Here is a 20520-nt window from a genome sequence, read left to right as displayed (position 1 = left end):
CAGGTAATCATTAAAGTGAAAATATTTGAACACTTTCTATTTAATCATCAATACAAAGCCTATTACAACAGAACAACACCAACAGAAACTCAGAAATCCAGTCTGTCTTCAGAAGCTCCACCCTCTTACAAAACCAGGAAATGACTAGTCATTATTTCTAACTTTCATTTTTACTGAAAGCTGAATCGAGTCAGTGTTGTGAAGAACAGAGGACACTTTATATTAGGATACTTGTGTATTTCTGAATTAACCCAGATTAGATTTTGATTGTAATGGTTATTTACTTTTCAAACCAAAGACCAGAAAGTGAAACTAAACTGTAGATCATTGTATATTTTACAAGACGAGGAAATGGATTCAAAATCTGCAGAAGAGCTTTATTGTCCTATTTGCTGTGAAATCTTCAAGGTTCCTGTTTTATTGTCCTGTAGTCACAGTATTTGTAAAGAGTGTCTACAACAGTTCTGGAAAACTAAGGAAACTCAGGAGTGTCCCGTTTGCAGGAGATTGTCAAAACATGATCCTCCAGTTAATCTTGCGTTAAAAAACTTGTGTGAGTTGTTCCTGATGGAGGGAAAAGAGAGGCGTTCATCAGAGTCTGAGGAGATCTGCAGTTTACACAGTGAGAAACTCAAACTCTTCTGTCTGGAGGACAAACAGCCTGTGTGTTTAGTGTGCATAGTCTCAGAGAAACACACCAAACACACATTCAGACCCTTCAGTGAAGTGGTTTCATCTTACAAGGTAAGACAAATGTCTCTCATTTCATGCTAAATACAGTGATAAACATAGAAAAAGTAATAAATCAGTATTTATTTTTGCTCTGACTAAATCTCCATGACTTACTACTGATATAAAACTCTGCACTGCTTCGACCGCTCGGATGTTCAAATCTTCTTGAATGTAACAGCATTGGCACAAAACACGTTTTGAAAACAATAGAAATGTCATGAGTTATTCATATTTTTTCATTGATAATATGTGATTTATAACAAGACACACCAAAAAGTGATAGTAGTATCTTTTACAACTGCATGGATATAATAATTAAGAATCGGCTGTTGCAAATCCCACATTTGTTTGGTGAAAACACTTGGGGTTACTTGACTGTAACCCTGTTCCCTGATAAAGCGGAACGAGATGCTGCATAAGCTTATGCAAATGGGAAATGTCTTTGACATAACCAGCTGTGAAAATAGTGTGAAAACACTTCAATGAAATTGACCCGGAGGTATTTATAGCCTCGGCCGGTGACGTCATAGGCGCACCTGTGGCACGAGGCTATAAATAGATGAGCTTCAGCTGGAGCAAACCAGATCTTCTTTGTTTGAATACCAGTCCTGAAGCATCATCAGCACGGCCTAGCAATGCAGCATCTCGTTCCGCTTTATCAGGGAACAGGGTTACAGTCAAGTAACCCCAAGTGTTCCCTTTCAAAAGCTACACTCAATGCTGCATAAGCTTCTGCAAATGGGAACGAGAATACCCACGCCGCCGTGCTTGATGGTGCCTGGACCCCTTACGGTTGTGTAGGTGTGCACAAGAACGCAAGAAGCCTCAGGCATTAGCCTGTGATGTCGACTCAAGGACATGAGAGCCCAGAGTGGCATGAGCATCCAAGCTATAAAGTCTTAAGAATGTGTGCGGAGAGGACCAACCTGCCGCATCACAAACACTTTGTAAGGGAGCACCCCTTGCTAACGCAGTAGAAGAGGCGACTCCCCTGGTGGAATGAGCCCTTAATCCTATAGGTGAAGCTTGACCGCGCACCTCATAGGCAAGAGCAGTAGCATCCCTGACCCAATGTGACATTGTTTGATGGTGGCAGAACCTCTGTTACGGCCCCCATGGCAAACAAACAGTTGCTCTGACTTACGCCACTGGCTAGTGCGGTGGACGTAGGCCTGAAGAGCATGGACTGGACACAGTCTATGAAGTTTCTCCTGATCCGGCGTTGTGAACGGCAGAGGGCAGAAGGTTTCAAGAGTGACAGGATGTACAGTCGACAAAGGAACCTCAGGCAGGTAGACAGGGTGGGGATGCAAAATCACTTTCACCAAATCTGGGGCAAAGTCTAAGCAGGATGGCGATATTGACAGAGCATGCATGTCCCCAATTCTTTTCAGAGGAGTTATAGCCATAAGAAAAACCATCTTTAGAGTCAGAAGTTTGTCAGACGCTGATTCTAGAGGTTCAAAGGGGGTCTCAACCAGACCCTCGAGGGCTAAAACTAAGTCCCATGAAGGGATCTTGGCTCTTAATGGAGGCCACAACTGCCTGGCACAACAAAGTGAGCAGGCAGAAGATGCCTCCCAAGCGGCACCCCATCCACCAGGGCATGGCAAGCCAAAAGAGCGGCCACATAAACCCTGAGAGTGGAGGGGCAAGCTAATGTTTCAAAGGGGGTCTCAACCAGACCCTCGAGGACTAAAGCTAAGTCCCATGAAGGGATCTTGGTTCTAACAGGTGGCCTCAACCGCCTACCCCACGAATGAAGCGAGCGAGTAGAGGATGTCTCCCAAGCGGCACCCCATCCACCAAGGCGTGGCAAGCCGAAAGAGCGGCCACATGAACCCTGAGAGTGGAGGGGCAGGTGCCTGATGACAACTTTTCTTGCAGAAAATCCAGAACTGAAGTTACCTGGCAGTTGACTGAATCTACATTGTGTCGTACACCACCTTTCAAAGACACCCCATTTATTAGCATAAACTTTCCGAGTGGAGGAAGCTCTAGCACATAGGATGGTCTCAATAACTGCAGGCGAAAGCCCCGTGTCCCTCAGTTGGTGCCCTTCAGGGGCCAAACATGAAGGTTCCACAGGTCGGGCCTGGAATGGAATATCGTGCCCTCTGCCTGAGACAGAAGGTCCCTCCTCGCCGGAATCGCCCAAGGTGAGCCGTTGAGGAGAGACACTATCTCCGAGAACCAAACCCTGTTCGACCAACGCAGTGCTATCGATAAGAAGCAAGACCCTTGTTGGCGAACCCCGGCTAGAACTCCCAGGAGCAGAGCGACTGGAAGGAGGGCATACAGACACATTTTGGGCCATGTATGAACCATCACAGACAGAGAGAAGCAGGGACATTGGGCTGTCTGAGAAGAGGCGAAGAGGTCCACTCCCTGTGGTCAGCTCTGTAAAATCTGATCCAGATCTGCTCGAGTACTTCTGGGTGGAGTTTCCACCCCCCCATCTGTAACTCTGTCTGGACAGTAAATCTGCTCCCACATTCAACCGCCCTTGAATGTACACTGCTCGAGTGACAGGAACTTGTTCTGAGCCCAGAGAAAAATCTGTCTCGCTATTCTGATAGCGTGAGCACAGACCCCCCTGGTGATTATATACAAGATATTTAGCTGTACTGTCCACCCGCACTAGGACATGACAGCCCCTCAATTGGGGGAGAAAGTATTTCAGGGCCAGAAATACAGCCGTCAACTCGAGGCAGTTGATGTGCCAACTGAGTTGATGACCCTCCCATTCCCGTTGGGCTGGACGACCACTTAAGGCCGCACCCCAGCCCGTCAGGGAAGCGTCCGTCGTTAGCAACTTGCGACGACAAGGTACGCCTAGAGTGGGACCCAAGGCAAAAACCGGGGTCTGAACCACATAGTTAGTGTACGAAGCCACATGGCGCGCCACTTTATTTGCCTGAGGATTGGCCCTAAGTCCTCTGGCTTTGAGCCACAACTGAAACGGTCTTATGTGCAACAACCCCAAAGGGAAACCCGTGGATGCTGATGCCATTAGACCTAACACTCTGGTGCTGATGATCAGTAAGATCTTGGTCTAGCCCGACTTTGCTCAGGGAATACTGAATGGTCTTGATTCAAGCGGGAAACCATTGTGCCCACCTTGTGACCAAAAACCGAACAAACCCTAGATAAGTCGTTCTCTGGGCAGGAGAAAGAACACTTTTCTTGGTGTTGAGTCTCAACCCTAGAGAAACTAGATGAGCCAACACACTGTGTTGAAGCACCATCTCATGTGATTGTGCTAATTTTAGCAATCGCCTTTGTAAATTCAAAATTTGAATGCCCCGGAATCCCAATGGAGCCGGTAATACATCCATACATTTTGTTTATGTGCGGTTACAAGGCTAGCCAAATGGAAGACCCGAAATTGGTAAGCTTTTGCCCCCAAGAGCGAACCTCAGGAACTTCCTGTGTTGTGGCAGACTTTATATGCGAATACATGCGTCCTTCGGATCAATCGTGCCGAATCCAATCACAATGTTGAATATGCGACACGACCGCCTTCACTGTAACATCTTGACCTTGAGTACTTTAACTGCTTCACGGTTTAAGACTCGAAGATCTGAGATTAGACACCCCCCCCCCCACCCTACTGGGGACCAGGAAGTAACTGCTGTCACTTGTGACAGTACGAACGCCAAATCCGCCTTCACGGAAGTGGAGACCACGCCGTTCAAACAAGGAGGATGACAAATAAATTAGTTTACTAATTTTTACCGTGCTTAACACCCATGCAGAAACGCCTGGCAAAAGTTCACACGCTGCCTTAGACTCTGAGAGTGACAATTTTAACACTTCCTGTTGAGGGGATGTTAGACGTTCTAGGTCCTGGATGATAGCAGGATTTAAACACTGAACGTCTAACATTTCACTGGAAACCACTGCCCCCCCGAATCACCAGAGGCGGCGGGGATGGAGTGGTTTTGAGGATAACGGGGTGGGGCGAGCAAATGTTTGACACGCCCTGTCCTGTGGGGGCAGACTGGGCACCAGACCACCGGACTTCTTATATTGATGACAGTCCCGAGGTCTGCCCTGAGAGGTTGTTGAGGATGACGAGCCGGTCTCCAGTCTTTACGAGGGAGAGCATGACTCGCCACACTCTGCTTATTACCCCCCTAAATCTTGAAGGACTGAAGAGAGGTTGTGTGGCTGATAGCCCCTCCCCTTGAGTGCATTGAGGAAGAAACTGAGTGAACACTTCATGTTTCTTCCACTCCTTTAAATCTGGCCACTACAGAGTTAACTGAGTCACCAAATGAACCACTCAAATCCTTCAGAAGGTCAGCCTGATATGCTTGCAAGACCATAGTGTGCAGCGCAGCACCAGCCTGTCCATTTATATTTATTATTCTTATATAAATCATATACAATATATATTCCATATAAAATAATATATTATATATATATATATATATATATTCCATATAAAATAATATACAATATATAATTCATATATATAAGCTTTGCCCATGACAGCCGACGTTTATTTTCTACATGGCTTTATGGGGAGGTATGTCTCTTTAATGAAAATGCAGACCCAGGCGAGAGATAGCTCGTGAGCGTCTCCCACCTGGGGTATTCTCACATATCCACGCGATTTCGCACCCATGATAGTCGAAAATGTCGAAGTCAAGGGTACAAAAACACGTGAAGTAAATGCTTTCTAGACAGAAACCTCAAGCTCACTGCGCTCGGGGATCTCTCATTCACGGTACCAGACAAACTGCCCTGGCCACCGCGCGAACAACCACCTCGATAAATTCCTCGTATGGATTCACTATCATGTGAGGAACGATCGCAGGCCGGCTGCTCGAGGTCCGCAGACCCAGAGATTCATTATCATTCCCCGCGCGAGCCGAAGAAACGCCGGAGCGCGCTTCGGGATCACGCGGGGAAACATGCATTTGGTGAGCGAGCAAGCGAAAGGGACGGACCCATTCAACAAACCCATTCGAGAGCTCCGAAAACTGGTGCGGACTGAAAGTAGCCCAGACGAGCATAAAGCATTCTAACTGTAAAGGCTTGCAATGCTCGCACTCGTCTGACTCAATGCAGCGACCGCATGCTCTTCCCCAAACACACACAGCAATAAACGTGCACATCCAGTTCTATTTGAAAGAGAACATGGATATACAGCGTTTTGTAACAAAGATGAGAAAGAGAGAGAAAAATCTGCACACTGCCATGTTGAAAACTAACTCCTAACAAAGATCTCAAGTTGAGTCTTGAAAGAGAGAGAGAGAATTTATTTATTTATTTATTTATTTATTTTTTCAGAGACTTTGTAACACACCATAACACAGAGTTGGTCTGAAAACAAAAAGATCTGGTTTGCTCCAGCTGAATCTCATCTATTTATAGCCTCGTGCAGCAGGTGCGCCTATGACGTCACCGGCCGAGGCTATAAATACCTCCGGGTCAATTTCATTGACGTGTTTTCACACTATTTTCACAGCTGGTTTTGTCAAAGACATTTCCCATTTGCATAAGCTTATGCAGCATTGAGTGTAGCTTTTGAAAGGGAACAAGATTTCTTGATGTTCGACCTTTCCAAATTATATAAAAAATTGTCCTGAGAATGACCCATTCAACATATAAATAATATAACACGAAAAACATCCAGACACACAATGTTTAAACCTCTTATAGCTTCACAAGTTTCACAGATTTTCATCTTAACCTGTAGGAGGAATTTAATACAGCGCTGACGTCCTTACAAAACAAGCTCAAACATGGAGAAGAAATGAAAGGAGAGTGTGATAAAACAATCCAACACATCGAGGTGAGGATGTGTAAAGAGTTAAACACTCAACATTCACACACACAGTTTATCATTGACATTAGTGGAGTGTGTGTTCACACAGAGCTGACTGAAGTGAATGTGATGTGATTTCAGTCTCAAGCTGAGCACACAGAGCGTCAGATTAAAGAAGAGTTTGAGAAGCTTCATCAGTTTCTCAGAGACGAAGAAGAAGCTACAATCACTGCACTGAGGGAGGAAGAGGAGCAGAAGAAGCAGATGATGAAGGAGAAGCTGGAGGAGATGAACACACACATCTCAGCTCTTTCACACACAATCAGAGACATGGAGGAGATGATGAAAGCCAATGACGTCTCGTTTCTAAAGGTGACCAATCAATCTGGCTTCATTCTTTGAGCAGAAAACAACTTGAGACTCACTGACAATGAGAGTGTTTGATAAGATATTAACATGTTTTCAAACTCTATATTTTCCAGAACTTTAGCGTCTCAATGGAAAGGTGAGTGAGCTGCTCGTATCTCTTCTCTCAGTGGATCTGAACTCAAATTCACTGCAGTTCTGACTCCTGAATGTTCCTCCAGAGTCCAGATCTCACAGCCGGATCCACGGATGAGTTCTGGAGCTTTGATTGATGTGTCCCGTTACCTGGGTAACCTGCCGTTCAGAGTCTGGAAGAAGATGCTGGAAACTGTCCAACACAGTGAGTCTCAGCAGATCTGACACCAGCGCAAAACATCCTTCAGATAGAAACACACACAACATTAACATCTGAGAGAAATATATTTAATAATCTCTTGAATTTGTGAGTGAATCTGAACTGTATTTCAGAAGATCATCAGATCATACAGTGAACTCATAATGACTACAGAAGTCTGTTCCTCATGGTCTCTGCTTATGTATTAGGATACAATAGTGTTTATTAAGTTGGCCTGGAAGAGCCATTTAATTAAATTTAATCGGCCAATCCGATTAAACTTAATATTATTATTATTATTTTTCTTACTCTAAATTTCTGACTCTAATGGTGCGTTCACACCGGACGCGAATGACGTGATTCGCTCGAGTGATTTACATGTTAAGTCAATGCAAAGACGCGAAAAGACATTCTGCGGTGCGATTCGCACGAATGAGGCGGCGAGAATTGAGCGTTTGACGCGTGATTCGTGTCATTCTGAACTTTGGCGGATATTCGCTCCGCGTAAGCCAATCAGGAGCTTGCTCTAGTAGTGACAACAATGAGGAGCAAATCTGTTTATTAAAGGATTAGTTCACTTTTAAATAAACTTTTGCTGATAATTTCCTCACCCCATGTCATCCAAGATGTCCATGTCTTTCTTTCTGCAGTCGAAAAGAAATTACGGTTTTGGATGAAAACATTCCAGGGGTTTTCTCCATATAATGGACTTCAATGGGCTCCAAACGGTTCAAGGTCCAAATGACAGTTTCAGTGCAGCTTCAAAGGGCTTTAAACGACACCAGATGATGAATAAGGGTCTTATCTAGCCAAACCATCAGTTTCTGTGAGAAACCCAGCAGTATTTATGCTATTATATTAGCTCTTAACAGATGAACATGATCATCTCTGAGTTCCGTCATTACTTCCGCTAAGTGAGGTCAAATACGATCGTGGTCATAGATATATCGATTGTAGATGCCTCATTCTACTGATCTGTGCAGGCGCTAATGAGGCATCTACGTATACATCTATGACCACGATTGTATTTGACCTCACTTTGCGGAAGTAATGGCTGAGCTCAGAGATGATCACGTTCGTCTGTTAAGAGGTAAAATGATAGCATAAATACTGCTGGGTTTCTCGCAGAAACGCCAGATCACATGTTCAAATAGGCGCTCTCTTTATAAATAAACCACAGATTTGAGCTTTAAACAACTACATTATCGCCTGAAAAAGTCTTCAAACTAAATTTTGTCACACGTTAACAGTAGATTTCAACAAAAAAGACGTGTAAACACAGCCCATGTCAGCCATTTCTCAACGAGACGAGCCGCTGGCTGAAGCTCCGCCCATGAGGCGAATTCACGTCTGTTGTGAAGTGAATGTCACGCGAATGAAGCGAGTAAACTCAAAATGTTCAAGCGTCCAACTTTACGCGAATTATTCGCGTCATTCGTGTCCAGTATCAGACCTTCTGACGGTTCTGGCTCGAGTTGCTATATCTTTTCTAACTGATCGGACTTACGCTTTTCCTGAAAATGCTGATTAAAACTCGGAAAAACTCCCATAGACTTTCATTGACGGAATGTTCAGATTTTCAAACTGTCCAACTGTCAAAAATTCAAAACTAAACACTGAAGCCCAGACTTACTCCAACTGACATTCAATGAACTAAACCATAGAGACTCATTAAACTCTCTATCTATCTATCTATCTATCTATCTATCTATCTATCTATCTATCTATCTATCTATCTATCTATCTATCTATCTATCTATCTATCTATCTATCTATCTATCTATCTATCTATCTATCTATCATAGCAACCACCCAGAACACCGTAGCAACCACCCAGAATACCCTAGCAACCACAGAACATCCTAGCAACTGCATAGCAACCACCCAGAACACCAAAGCTACCACACCAAGTGTACCTTAGCAACCACATAGCAAGACCGTAGCAACCACTCAGAATACCCTAGCAACCGCATAGCAACACCCTAGCAACCACCCTGAGTACCCTAGCAACCACATAGCAAGACCTTAGCAACCACTCAAGTACCCTAGCAACCACATAGCAAGACCCTAGCAACCACACAGAGTACCCTAGCAACCACATAGCAACCACCCCAAATACCATAGCAACCGCATAGCAACCACCCTAGCAACCACACACACCCCAAGTACCTTAACAACCGCATAGCAACCACCCTAGCAACCACATAGCAAGACCTTATCAACCACCCTGAGTACCTTAGCAACCGCATAGCAACCGCACAGCAACCACCTGAGTACCCTAGCAACCACATAGCAGGTCTAAACTACTAACTAAAACTCAAACTATTTCAAACTTTAAAATTTTCAAACTATTTCAAACTTTAAACTATTTCAAACTTTTTCAAACTTTCTGGTCTGTCTTTTTTTCAAGCCAACTTAAAGTTTGTCTCGACAAACTTTTTAATCTAGTTGAATACTGATATTAAACCTGAAGCCTCAATCCATTCTGACAGAAACTGAGAGACCATTGTTATGATTTATGATCTCTTTCAACAAAGTCTTTATATGTGTTTTATATTTACATTTCTGATCATATTTCCTCCTGTAATCTGATGTTCTTCTCTTTGCAGCTCCGTTGACTCTAGATCCAAACACAGCAGCTCCTCGTCTCACACTCTCGTCTGATCTGACCAGTGTGTCGCTCAGTGATGAAGATAAAACACTTCCTGATAATCCAGAGAGGTTTGACTGGTGTCCATGTGTCCTGGGATCTGAGGGCTTTAACTCAGGAACACACTGCTGGGATGTGGAGGTTGGGGACAATACAGGCTGGATTCTTGGAATAACCACAGCATCAAACCAAAGGAAGGGACTGGATTTCTTTAACTCTAATGTCTGGCGTGTGGATTACTGGGACAGCGAATACTTCTCTAAATCCCCAGATCAATCCTTCACTCTCATTACTGTTAAAGTGAAGCTTCAGCGTGTGAGAGTTCAGCTGGACTATGACAGAGGAACAGTGTCATTCTCTGATCCTGTCACTAACACACATTTACGCACATTCAGGACGTCCTTCACAGAGACTGTGTTTCCATTCTTATATAATCGCTGCACAACTTCTCCTCTGAGGATCTTACCAGTTAAACTGATCATTACAGCAGAAAATCACAGTTAAATCTGATTCTGCTTCCAGATTAATTCAGTTTTGCAAATTATGCTTCAATAACACTCTAATCAAAGTGTCTTATTCAATCAATTTTGGCACAAGTGAGTATTTTTGTATTTTCTCATTTCCTTTGATAAATATGTTTTACACTGGATACAGAAAAGAGTTACACTCATGAACTTAAAGGGCATATTGCAGGTTAATTTCTTTTTTTCAAAATGAATATAACCTTGTATGAAAATACCATATGAAAAATTTATGCAGGATTTAAAATGTTTTCAAAAAGACATAAGGGCACAAATTTAGTAGATAAAGTGATTAGTTCATCAGAACAAATTTACAGAATTTGGAAAGATCTTTAGATTGCACAGTGTCTTCACTTTTATCTTTTTACACATTCATTTCCCACATATAATTGAATGAGGAAAGGAAAAACAACAAAAAACAGCCACAACAGACTAGCATGTTGACTATTTGAACTTAAATTTTGCTCTCCTTTCTCTCTGGGCAGCAAATTTCTCAATGACTCTCTGATTAGAGTCAGTCATCTCAGTAGAGTCATGACGTTTGCGTTGTTCAGTCAGATATTTGAGGTCTCTTACCCCCGTTGTTGTCCACAAAACTTCAGTACCGACACTTTGAAATAAAAGACAGGGAAAGCAATAAAGGGCATTGCTAACAACACATCCAGCAGCCTCCTCCGTTTCTCATCACAAGCGTGTGGATCTCTGAGTGCAGCTCCTCTGACTCCGGCTGCTGCTGCTGGACCCGTTGGTCCGGTTCGGGATCCCTGGCTTCCCTATTTAATGTATCCCGGTAAATTCCACATCCTTTTCGGGAATTTAACGTAGTTTTTCTTTCTCCCAACTCTGCTTCTCCTCGTTTGATTTGCTGTATGTTTACATTCGCGAGGCCATCAACATGGCCGCCACGTCCCAGAATGCAACGCAACGCCCAAGCCCAATTATTGCAATAAATTGCAAAAAAAATTCTAATATATGCACGGATTGATTCGGCGCCATCAGCTGGACACTATTCGCTTGTTAGTCAGGGTTCAAAGTCCAAAGGGCGGAAAAATCGACGCTAAAACGCACTCGTCAGTTGCCCGCTAACCTTTTTGTGAATGGATGGATTTGAGAATGCGCTATATGGTTTAGTGCGAATATATTGTCTGACTTGTTTTGGACAGTAGACAGCATAGCTTCCAGTTTCTCCCTTGAAATGATAAGTTGTGTAGCCTACATTTTGGAAGTTATTTAGAAAATAAAAAGGTTCTTTCTACACAGTCGAATGGAATACAAAAAATAAAATTTTATTTCCGCCAAAATAAAAGCTCTGTTTAATGTTTGAAAGAAATCAACATTTCTTGTTTTTAAAATAAGTCTCTTCTTCTCACCAAGGCTGCATTTATTTGATTAAAAATACAGTAAAAACAGAAATATTGTAAAATAATATTATAATGTAAAACAGCTGTTTTCTATGTGAGTGTATAGTAAAGTGTAATTTATTCCTGTGATCAAAGCTACATTTATCATCATGAGGCTACTCCAGTCTTCAGTGTCATATGATTCTCCACAAATCATTCTAATATGATGATTTGATGCTCAACAAACATCTATGATTATCAGTGTTGAACAATGTTTTTAGGATTTTTTTGTAAAGCTTTCTATTTCAGAGAAATGCTGTTCTTTTGAACCTTCTATTCATCAAATAATCCTGGGGAAAAGTGAGCATATTCAGCATAAGAGACTACTTAAAAAAAGTACATATCCCAGTGTAAACAATATTGTAAGACTTACTGTAAGACTTTGAATATTAACGCCTGATCAGTCTTGTGGGTTTGCTACTGTTACAATTAAAAACCGTATAAGGATAAAAACATGACAGGCAGACATGATGTAACCAACACAACTACAACTAATACAATTTATACTGGGTTTGCGAATTATCAAGAATTGACAATAGTCAATCGTATTGGTGGCACAGAGGGGCCCCCAAATAAAATTCTGCTTAGGGCCCCATAAGGGCTTGGGCCGGCCCTGAGCTGAAGTGAAATAAATGCAATATTTGGCAATACACGGATGTTTCAGAGACATTATTGTCATGTTATACTTTATATACTGCTTAATACAGCGTCTGTTTGTACAAGAATAAAGTTCAACATATAAGCCTACACTATCAATGAAGTGCGGTCTACATTTTTAATCAGTTTTATTTTGATAAACATGACAATATATCATCGCGACTACATAAAAAGAGGTTTAACCGTTATAGCATTAGTGTATTAGCCGACTGCTCTCGAATCGCTCTCGCTGTACTTTGATGCTATACGTCACAGTCACGTGGCGTCAGCGCTGTCTCAAGTCAGACAACATTTCTAACCAGCATGCACTGCTTCAAGTCAGCCGCCGATCGATCTGCGCATCGCTGCATCAAGTCGAACAAGCCTAACTTCTTCTTGAGAGTGTGTATTCAATGAACACCACATGATACACCACAAATTTGATGAGCACTGCTCACCCAAGAAAAATTAAACATATGAGAGGTAAGTGTTTCGCTCACGCATTCAATCACAGGGATACAGTTTTGACTCATTTTTTTCTGATCTGAAACTAAAGGCAAAAATATGCAACTTCGGCATCTTGACGGAATCAATGATCAGAGATCAAATCGTCTTTGGAATTCATGAGAGAAAGAGAAACTGAGCTGACATTAGACGGTGCAGTCAAGATTTGTCATGCGAGCTAACTTGCTTTATTGCACTCCAGAACTTTCAGTGATGAAGGAAACACTGTTACTGACAGTCCAGTAGTCGGCGCTGTTACCCACAAAATGAAAAGTCAAAAGCTGCACCAAAGACAGGCACAGATTCATTCAGTTGTAAAAGATGTGGCTTGAAGCATCAACCTAAACAATGCCCAGCATATGGAAAGCAATGTGCAAAATGCAAAGGCATGAACCACTTTGCTAAGCAGTGTTTTTCAAATAATAAAACAAAGGCATCAACAAGTGTGCATGTTGTTGAAGAGACAGAATTGTCAGACGTGTTCTTTGTGGGCATGATCAATGGTGACACAGAGAGTATACAGCAAGAATATGAAGCAAATGGAAGAAATGACTCTGATGTAAACTGTGTGTCTAAGGACAAATGGATTGTGTCACTACAAGTCAATGGAATCATTGTCCCGCTTAAACTTGATACAGGAGCGAAGGCCAATCTCATAAGCATAAGTGACATAAAGGAAATGAAAATCAAGCCACAGATAAAAAGAAACCCTGTGTCGCTCAAAACCTACAACGGACAGGACATAAAGACTCCAGGTGTGTGCAGACTCAGAGTGTGTGTCAAGAACAAAACTCATCACCTGCTCTTTGTTGTTGTTGTCCCAGATGATCATCAGTCTCTCCTTGGTGACAAAGCCTGCCAGGAATTAGGACTGGTGAAAAGAGTGTATCTCAACAGGAAACTACAAATAACATTGTTTCCAAATTTGGGGATGTTTTCAAAGGACTGGGAGCTCTACCATTCATTTACAAAATTCAGCTCAAAGAGGATACTCACCCTGTAGTCCACGCTCCAAGAAGGGTTTCCGTGCCACTGAAAGAGAAACTGAAAAAAGAACTTGATAAAGTGACAGCTCTAGGAGTAATTAATAAAGTGGAGGAGCCTACAGACTGGGTCAATTCAATGGTCTGTGTTAAACAGAAAAATGGTGATCTGAGAGTATGCATGGATCCTCAAGACTTGAATGCAAACATAAAAAGGGAGCACTACCAGATTCCAAAGCGTGAGGAGATCACAAGTGAAATGACTGGTGCACAGTACTTCAGCAATTTGGATGCTTCACAGGCATTCTGGCATTTGAAGCTTCATGAAGACAGTACAAAATACTGCACGTTCAATACACCATTTGGACGGTATTCATTTCTACGCCTAACCTTAATAGGCCTACGCATAATTTCAGCCTCAGAAATCTTTCATCGTGCCATGGAACATATCATAGAAGGATTGGAGGGAGTTTGTGCATATGTTGATGACATAGTTCCATGGTTTGGGAATCATTATTGCAGGAACACAATCAGAGACTTTTCCAGCTTCTTCAAAGAGTTCGGAAATATGGACTAAAGTTAAACAGAGCTAAATGTCTGTTTGCTGTCACTGAAATTACTTTTTTTAGGTGACAAGTTGTCTGGACGTGGTGTTGAACCTGACAAAAGCAAAATTCAGGCAATTATGCCTATGCCGAGTCCAGTGGACAAAAAAAGTCTGCTGAGGATAATGGGAATGGTAAACTTCATTGGTAAATTCATTCCAAACCTCTCTGCAAAAACTACGAGCCTTAGAGAACTGTTGAATCATAGAAATGAGTTCAAGAGGACAAGTAAACATGAGCAAGAATGGAAATTGCTCAAGTCAACATTGGCAAATGAACCAGTTCTCACCTACTTTGATTCCTCTCATGCCTAGTTCAGACTGCCCGATTTTAGCCCCGATTTTGACTCACCGACAGGTTTTGCGAAATCGCAGAAAAATGGCCAAAATCATAGGCAAATCGGTGCTCGTGCACGTGAGTGACAATCACGCAGTGTGAATTATCAAAGACGCGATCAGAGAGAATCGCAGATGAGTCGCCGATGCCCGCAAGATATTTAACATGCTAAATATCTGGACCTGTCAGCATTTCAAACTCCTGCTGTGTGAAATGAGTTCTGACTGAAAAATACATCGCCAATTACCGACAGTAGGGCTGTGACGGTATGGGATTTTTTCTCACTGCGGTGACGAAGCAAATAATCTCACGGTTTGGTTTTGTCATGTTCTAACCCTAAGCTAATTGCTATTAGCATGTGGCTACTCACTGCTAGCATGTGTAGCATGTTGAAAGTCCAGTTTGCTAGCATGAGCCAAAAGACCCAACCCCCATGTCTCTATGATGTTCTGATGCAGAGATATAGATCTTGCTGAACGGTTGCTAGGGTACTCTGTTTGGTTGCTATGGATTGGCTTGGCAGCATCCAACTATAGATAGATAGAGAGTGATAGATAGATAGATAGATAGATAGATAGAGTGATAGATAGAGTTGACAGAGTGATAGAGAGTGATTGTAAATATTAATAATTAACTATTAATTAGGCTAAACTTAAACAACCTTTTTTAAAATGCAATATAAAGAGCTAGCCTAGTAAGTGCTCGGCTGTTTGGCCGCTTAAGTGAACCGGCAAGTCTAAATCTAAGTCTTATCTTATCTTGATCATGTGAATGGGAAGCAGAAATTCAGAGCATTGATTGGCGTTTCCATATAAGTTTTGCACAGTTATTCACAGGATTTTAAATTGTTATTTCGTTTCGTATTCGCCTTAAAAAAAAAAAATCGGATTATTAACATAGGCTAGGCCGAATAGACATATTAACAACAATAATATTATATAAAATTTATTTATATAACTTTGTTGTTTTTTCGATATCTTTTGAGTTTAATAGGAATAATGGAACAGTTTTTGTCATTGTTTGCAACCCATTTTTTGTAGAATAAATTATTCAAAGTTTCAGCAAGTTGCGTTTGGACGAGTGTGTTTATATCCACAGACTTTTACCTGAAAAACAATGTCTAAAGAAATAAGAATCGAAGTTTAGCACAACTCATCAGAACTAAGCAATGTTAGGGCAGGTTGAGCTCGACTTGTTCTTTCTGCAGCTTTCTCTTCTTTTCTCAACGGTACGGAATGGCGCCATTTCTTCAGCCAAATAGCGAGTCATGAATAATGTCGTCTGGTGCTAGTGCCGTCAACTATTGCCTAAACCGCATAAGAGAAGGATCGCCACTTGCAATTAAAATCTAACTCCAATTCTTTACGTTATGCTTTTGTCTTTTATGCCTGTGTTTGTATGTATTTAATTTAACATTATGTGTAAACATCACACGTAGCCTAGGGATGCTCATTCGGTTAATTTTCCCGACCGACAACCGCTGCTCATTATCCGATTATTAACCGTTGACTGATAAGAATTGGCATTAAATAAATATACAATTAATGAATGTCTGTGACCCGTTAAAAAGACGGGTGTATTTACTGTGCAAACAGCAGCATAGGCTACAGAACAGACTGAACAACAGAACCTGGATTCACATGTTCACGCACCTGCAGCGTTTCTGACAACAGAAATATTAATAAAAAGCATAAAATAAATAGGCATACACTAAATATTTTTTAGACATATCTAAATTTTGACTAAACGAAAATACACTGAATCCGTTTGAAGCTTTGAAGAACCGGAATAGTTTTTTTCCGTCAAATAAAAATAGCAGGCCAACCTCAATCCTCACCTTGTATGGTTTTTATTTTTTAAAAGTAACATGTCTAAGTGATGTGGGTTAGTCTGGAGCACAGCCTGTTGACAGTTAGACCCGCGGCAGAAAACAGCCTCTCAAGCCTTGCTTACTTTCGTCTGGCTCCGCAGCGCAGGCGCCTTCTCTGAGAAAAATCTTACTTTCGGTTAACGTTAAACTGTCAATATGAGCATCCCTAATCACAAATACTGAAACCTAGCAGTTAATTTATAATAGGCTAATCAGACACACACACACACAATAAATCACCAATATGTTTAATGGACTGTCCCTCCCTTGCTCAGAAAGGTTTTGTTTTCTCCAGAAGCCCTTGAACATATAAAGAGCTCACGGAATACACTAAATTATAAGCAAAGATTATTGTGTTTATAGTTCATATCAAACACTATATATGCACTCCTGTAACTTTCACCACAGAAAAAAAATTAAAAAATTGGGTGATGACCTCACACCGCGGTAGGCATCTCATTACCGCAATATTGCGGTGATGCGGTTATCATCACACCCCTAACCGACAGCCAATGAGAGAGCAAGATACAGGGCAGCTGGAGGTTCAGGGAGGAGTTATAGACCATAATATCAGTATTTAATAGATATATTTACAATTATATTAAACAGAAACAAAGCACAAACATTTGCTTTACCAGCCGCAACAGTAGCACATTGCAAAATGATTTATGTACCTCCAACTCAATCATTGCTCCCTGTGTCTCCCTGTTACGTATATTTGTGCTGATACCGTTTTGAGTCCATAGGTGGCGGGGGAATTCCCCAACTTGTGACAAAGACATGACGTCACCCGGGATACCGGATAAAAGGGCGTTGGCGGCGACATGGATGGTCTCTCTCTCTCATCTCGTGTCCTGTGGACATCACGGCTGCCGCTCTCCTCGCCTCTCCATTCTCTTTTCTTTATTAGGTTCTTTGTGGTTTTGTTGAGTATAATTATTTGTTGAGACTTAGCATTATTTACTCACTTTTCCATAAGTTCAGTAACTGGTAGGAATTATTTCATTATGTCACTTTATGGTTATTTAGAAAGAGTATGGAGGTAAGCAGAGACCCGGAAGATTCACTTGTCTTTGTTTTGTCGGAAGCCAGGTAAGAACTGCTGAGTACAGGCGTAGGCAGGTGTTCTCTGTTTACTTTCTTAGTTGTCCTACCAGTTTACTGTTGTTTATTACTTGTTTGATTTATGTTTGTTAATAGGTTGACCTGATTTGGATTCTGATTTGTATTCTCTTTTGGATTGTGTACATTTGTTTCTCTTGTTCATTTTTTATAGTAAATGAAGGCGTACATGGCGTCTTGAAGCGTTACTTTGTGTCTGTGATTGACTTATGTGTTCGGTCCGAATCAGCTGTTTAAGTTAATTTGATTAATGAGCCTTATTTGCTGGTTATGGCCGTAACATATTTGGGGGCTCGTCCGGGATCTGGATGATTTGAATAATCTCGATCTCTTTTCGCCGTGGCTTTGTTTGATCTTTTGATCTGTCCACGTGCTTTGAATTTGTTACTTTGTAACTTTGGTCAATCACAGGAACTTGATGTGAACTTTTGAATTTTGGCTCGTGTTGTGCACGCTTCTTTCTCTGTAACCCAGTAGGACGTTTCATTCTAAATATGTTCGAATTAACTGCTTTTATTGTGAATCCGACGCAAGCGGAGCTGTTTCAAGTTAATAGAGTAGATCTTATGAAAATCGCTGCTCATTATAAGGTCAGTTTTCGTAATACTTCATCTAAACGTGAACTTCAGATTCTGCTTGTAGAATCGTTACATAAGCAGGGTGTTTTTGGTGAAGAGGAAAAGCTGACAGATTATCCTGAATCAGCTGAGGGTAGCTCGGAGGATCTTGCAATGCAGGTGAAGAAAATGGAGTTGCAGGTTAAAGAGCACGACACCACTTTGTTGAGGGAGAGAGAGGAATGGGAGCGTGAGAGAGAGAGACGGAGAGAGCGTGAGAGACATGAACTTGAGCTGAAAAAGCTTGAAATGGAACAAGCTTGTCGCCTTAAGGAAATGGAGCTGAAAGCTCGTGAGAGGGGTGTAAGTGATGCTCCTGATTTTGACGTAAGTCGAAATATTCGTATTGTTCCTCCTTTTCGAGAACAAGAGGTAGACAAGTTTTTTGCTCTTTTTCAACGTGTTGCCACCAACATGAAATGGCCGAAAACATTTTGGCCTATGCTGTTGCAGTGTGTGTTTTCTGGTAAAGCCCAGGAAGCTTATTCTTCTTTGTCAGTTGAAGAGTCTCTTGATTATGAGCAAGTAAAGAGAGCCGTACTTAGGGTCTATGAACTAGTTCCTGAGGCGTATCGACAAAAATTTCGTAATCTTCGGAAAAATGATGAGGCTTATGTTGAATTTGTTCGTGAGAAAGAGTCAATGTTTGATCGCTGGTGTTCTTCAATGAAAGTGAGCACGTTTGAAGAGCTCCGTGAACTGATTCTTTTAGAGGAATTTAAAAACTGTTTACCAGACCGCGTTGTAACATATTTAAATGAGCAAAAAGTTCTGAAATGTTCAGCTGCTGCTGCGCTAGCTGATGAATATGTACTTACGCATAAGAACGTGTTCACTGATTCAACGAAATTTCCATCCGTGAACAATAGTCATCGGTCCTTTAAGCGTAATCTTGAACGTACTCTGCCTGCTGATAAAGTGGCAGAGGGTTCTGATAAGTTGTCCTCACCTGTTTGTTTTTATTGCAAAAAACGTGGACACATTATTTCTGAGTGCAATGTGCTCAAGAAGAAAAAAAGTGTTCCTAAACCAGTAGGTTTATTGATGATGTCCTCGCCGCATCTGGAAGGACTGGAGTTGTTAGTATCTCAAGCTGACATGTGTGAAGATCAGGGGTATGTGCCATTTATAATGGACGGATTTGTGTCTTTGGCAGGTAATGCTGGGTCGAGGAAACCAGTTAAAATGCTTCGTGATACAGGCGCCGCTCAGAGTTTTATTCTGGAAGGGATATTACCGTTGTCTGATAAGAGTTCTATTGGCTCGAGCGTCTTAGTACAGGGATTCGAAATGGGCTTTGTGAACGTGCCTTTGCACGAAATTGAAATTGAATCCTCCCTTGTTGTTGGTCGCGTTGTTGTTGGAGTGCGACCGTGTCTTCCCGTTCGAGATGTCACATTTATTTTAGGGAATGACTTGGCGGGAGGAAAAGTTTTTGCTAGCCCTGAGGTAACTAATGTTCCTCTTTCCTGTTCTACTCCTGACAAGTTGGCTCAGAAATACCCAGAGGTATTTCCTTCGTGTGCTGTCACTCGTGCTATGAAACAGAGACTGAAAAATCAAAACCGTAGTAAATCAGAAGGTGAGTGGAACTTTGATTTGAACGATACGTTCCTTTCTAATTCAGATTTTGGTGAGGTTAAGTGTTCAAACTCTGACGGTTCAGACATCGCCGTTAAGAGTCGAGATGAATATTCTGTAGGGTTGGATAAACTGTCTCTGTCCCGCGAACAGCTTATTGTTGAGCAGGGGAAAGATGAGGAAATATCATCCCTCTTTGAAGCCGTTGTTCCTAGTGAGCAACTCGAACATGTATCACAAGGATACTTTGTTGAAGATGGTGTGTTGATGAGGAAGTGGAGACCACCAACTGCATCTGTTGATGATGAGTGGCGAATCATTAAACAGGTAGTAGTTCCCTCCTCATATCGCTCCGAAATACTGAGTTTAGCGCATGATAGTCCGTTTGCTGGTCATTTAGGCGTGAATAAGACATTTGATCGTGTTCTCAGGCATTTTTTTTGGCCTGGCTTGAAAAATGATGTAGCACGTTATTGCCGAAGCT

The 20520-nt window shown here is 41.9% G+C and overlaps 1 protein-coding gene across 1 annotated transcript in view; it reads left to right on the top strand.

The window, feature by feature from the left end:
• Positions 1-12536, top strand: part of LOC307139517 (uncharacterized protein) — a gene marked incomplete at its 5' end in the record, with an annotated part of 39121 nt that extends 26585 nt beyond the window's left edge. The window contains 6 exons of the mRNA XM_079838512.1: positions 344-744; positions 6443-6538; positions 6653-6883; positions 6994-7016; positions 7099-7217; positions 9821-12536. Coding sequence (XP_079694638.1) covers positions 344-744; positions 6443-6538; positions 6653-6883; positions 6994-7016; positions 7099-7217; positions 9821-10365 — 1415 coding nt within the window. The 3' untranslated portion in view covers positions 10366-12536. The remainder of the gene's footprint in view (positions 1-343; positions 745-6442; positions 6539-6652; positions 6884-6993; positions 7017-7098; positions 7218-9820) is intronic.
• Positions 12537-20520: the final 7984 nt, after the last annotated feature.

The sequence above is a fragment of the Gobio gobio genome (genome assembly GCF_949357685.1).
Source record: "Gobio gobio genome assembly, chromosome: 16".
NCBI lineage: Eukaryota > Metazoa > Chordata > Actinopteri > Cypriniformes > Gobionidae > Gobio > Gobio gobio.
The sequence above is the reverse complement of the archived record's forward strand: the minus strand, read 5'-3'. Positions and strand labels throughout refer to the sequence as shown.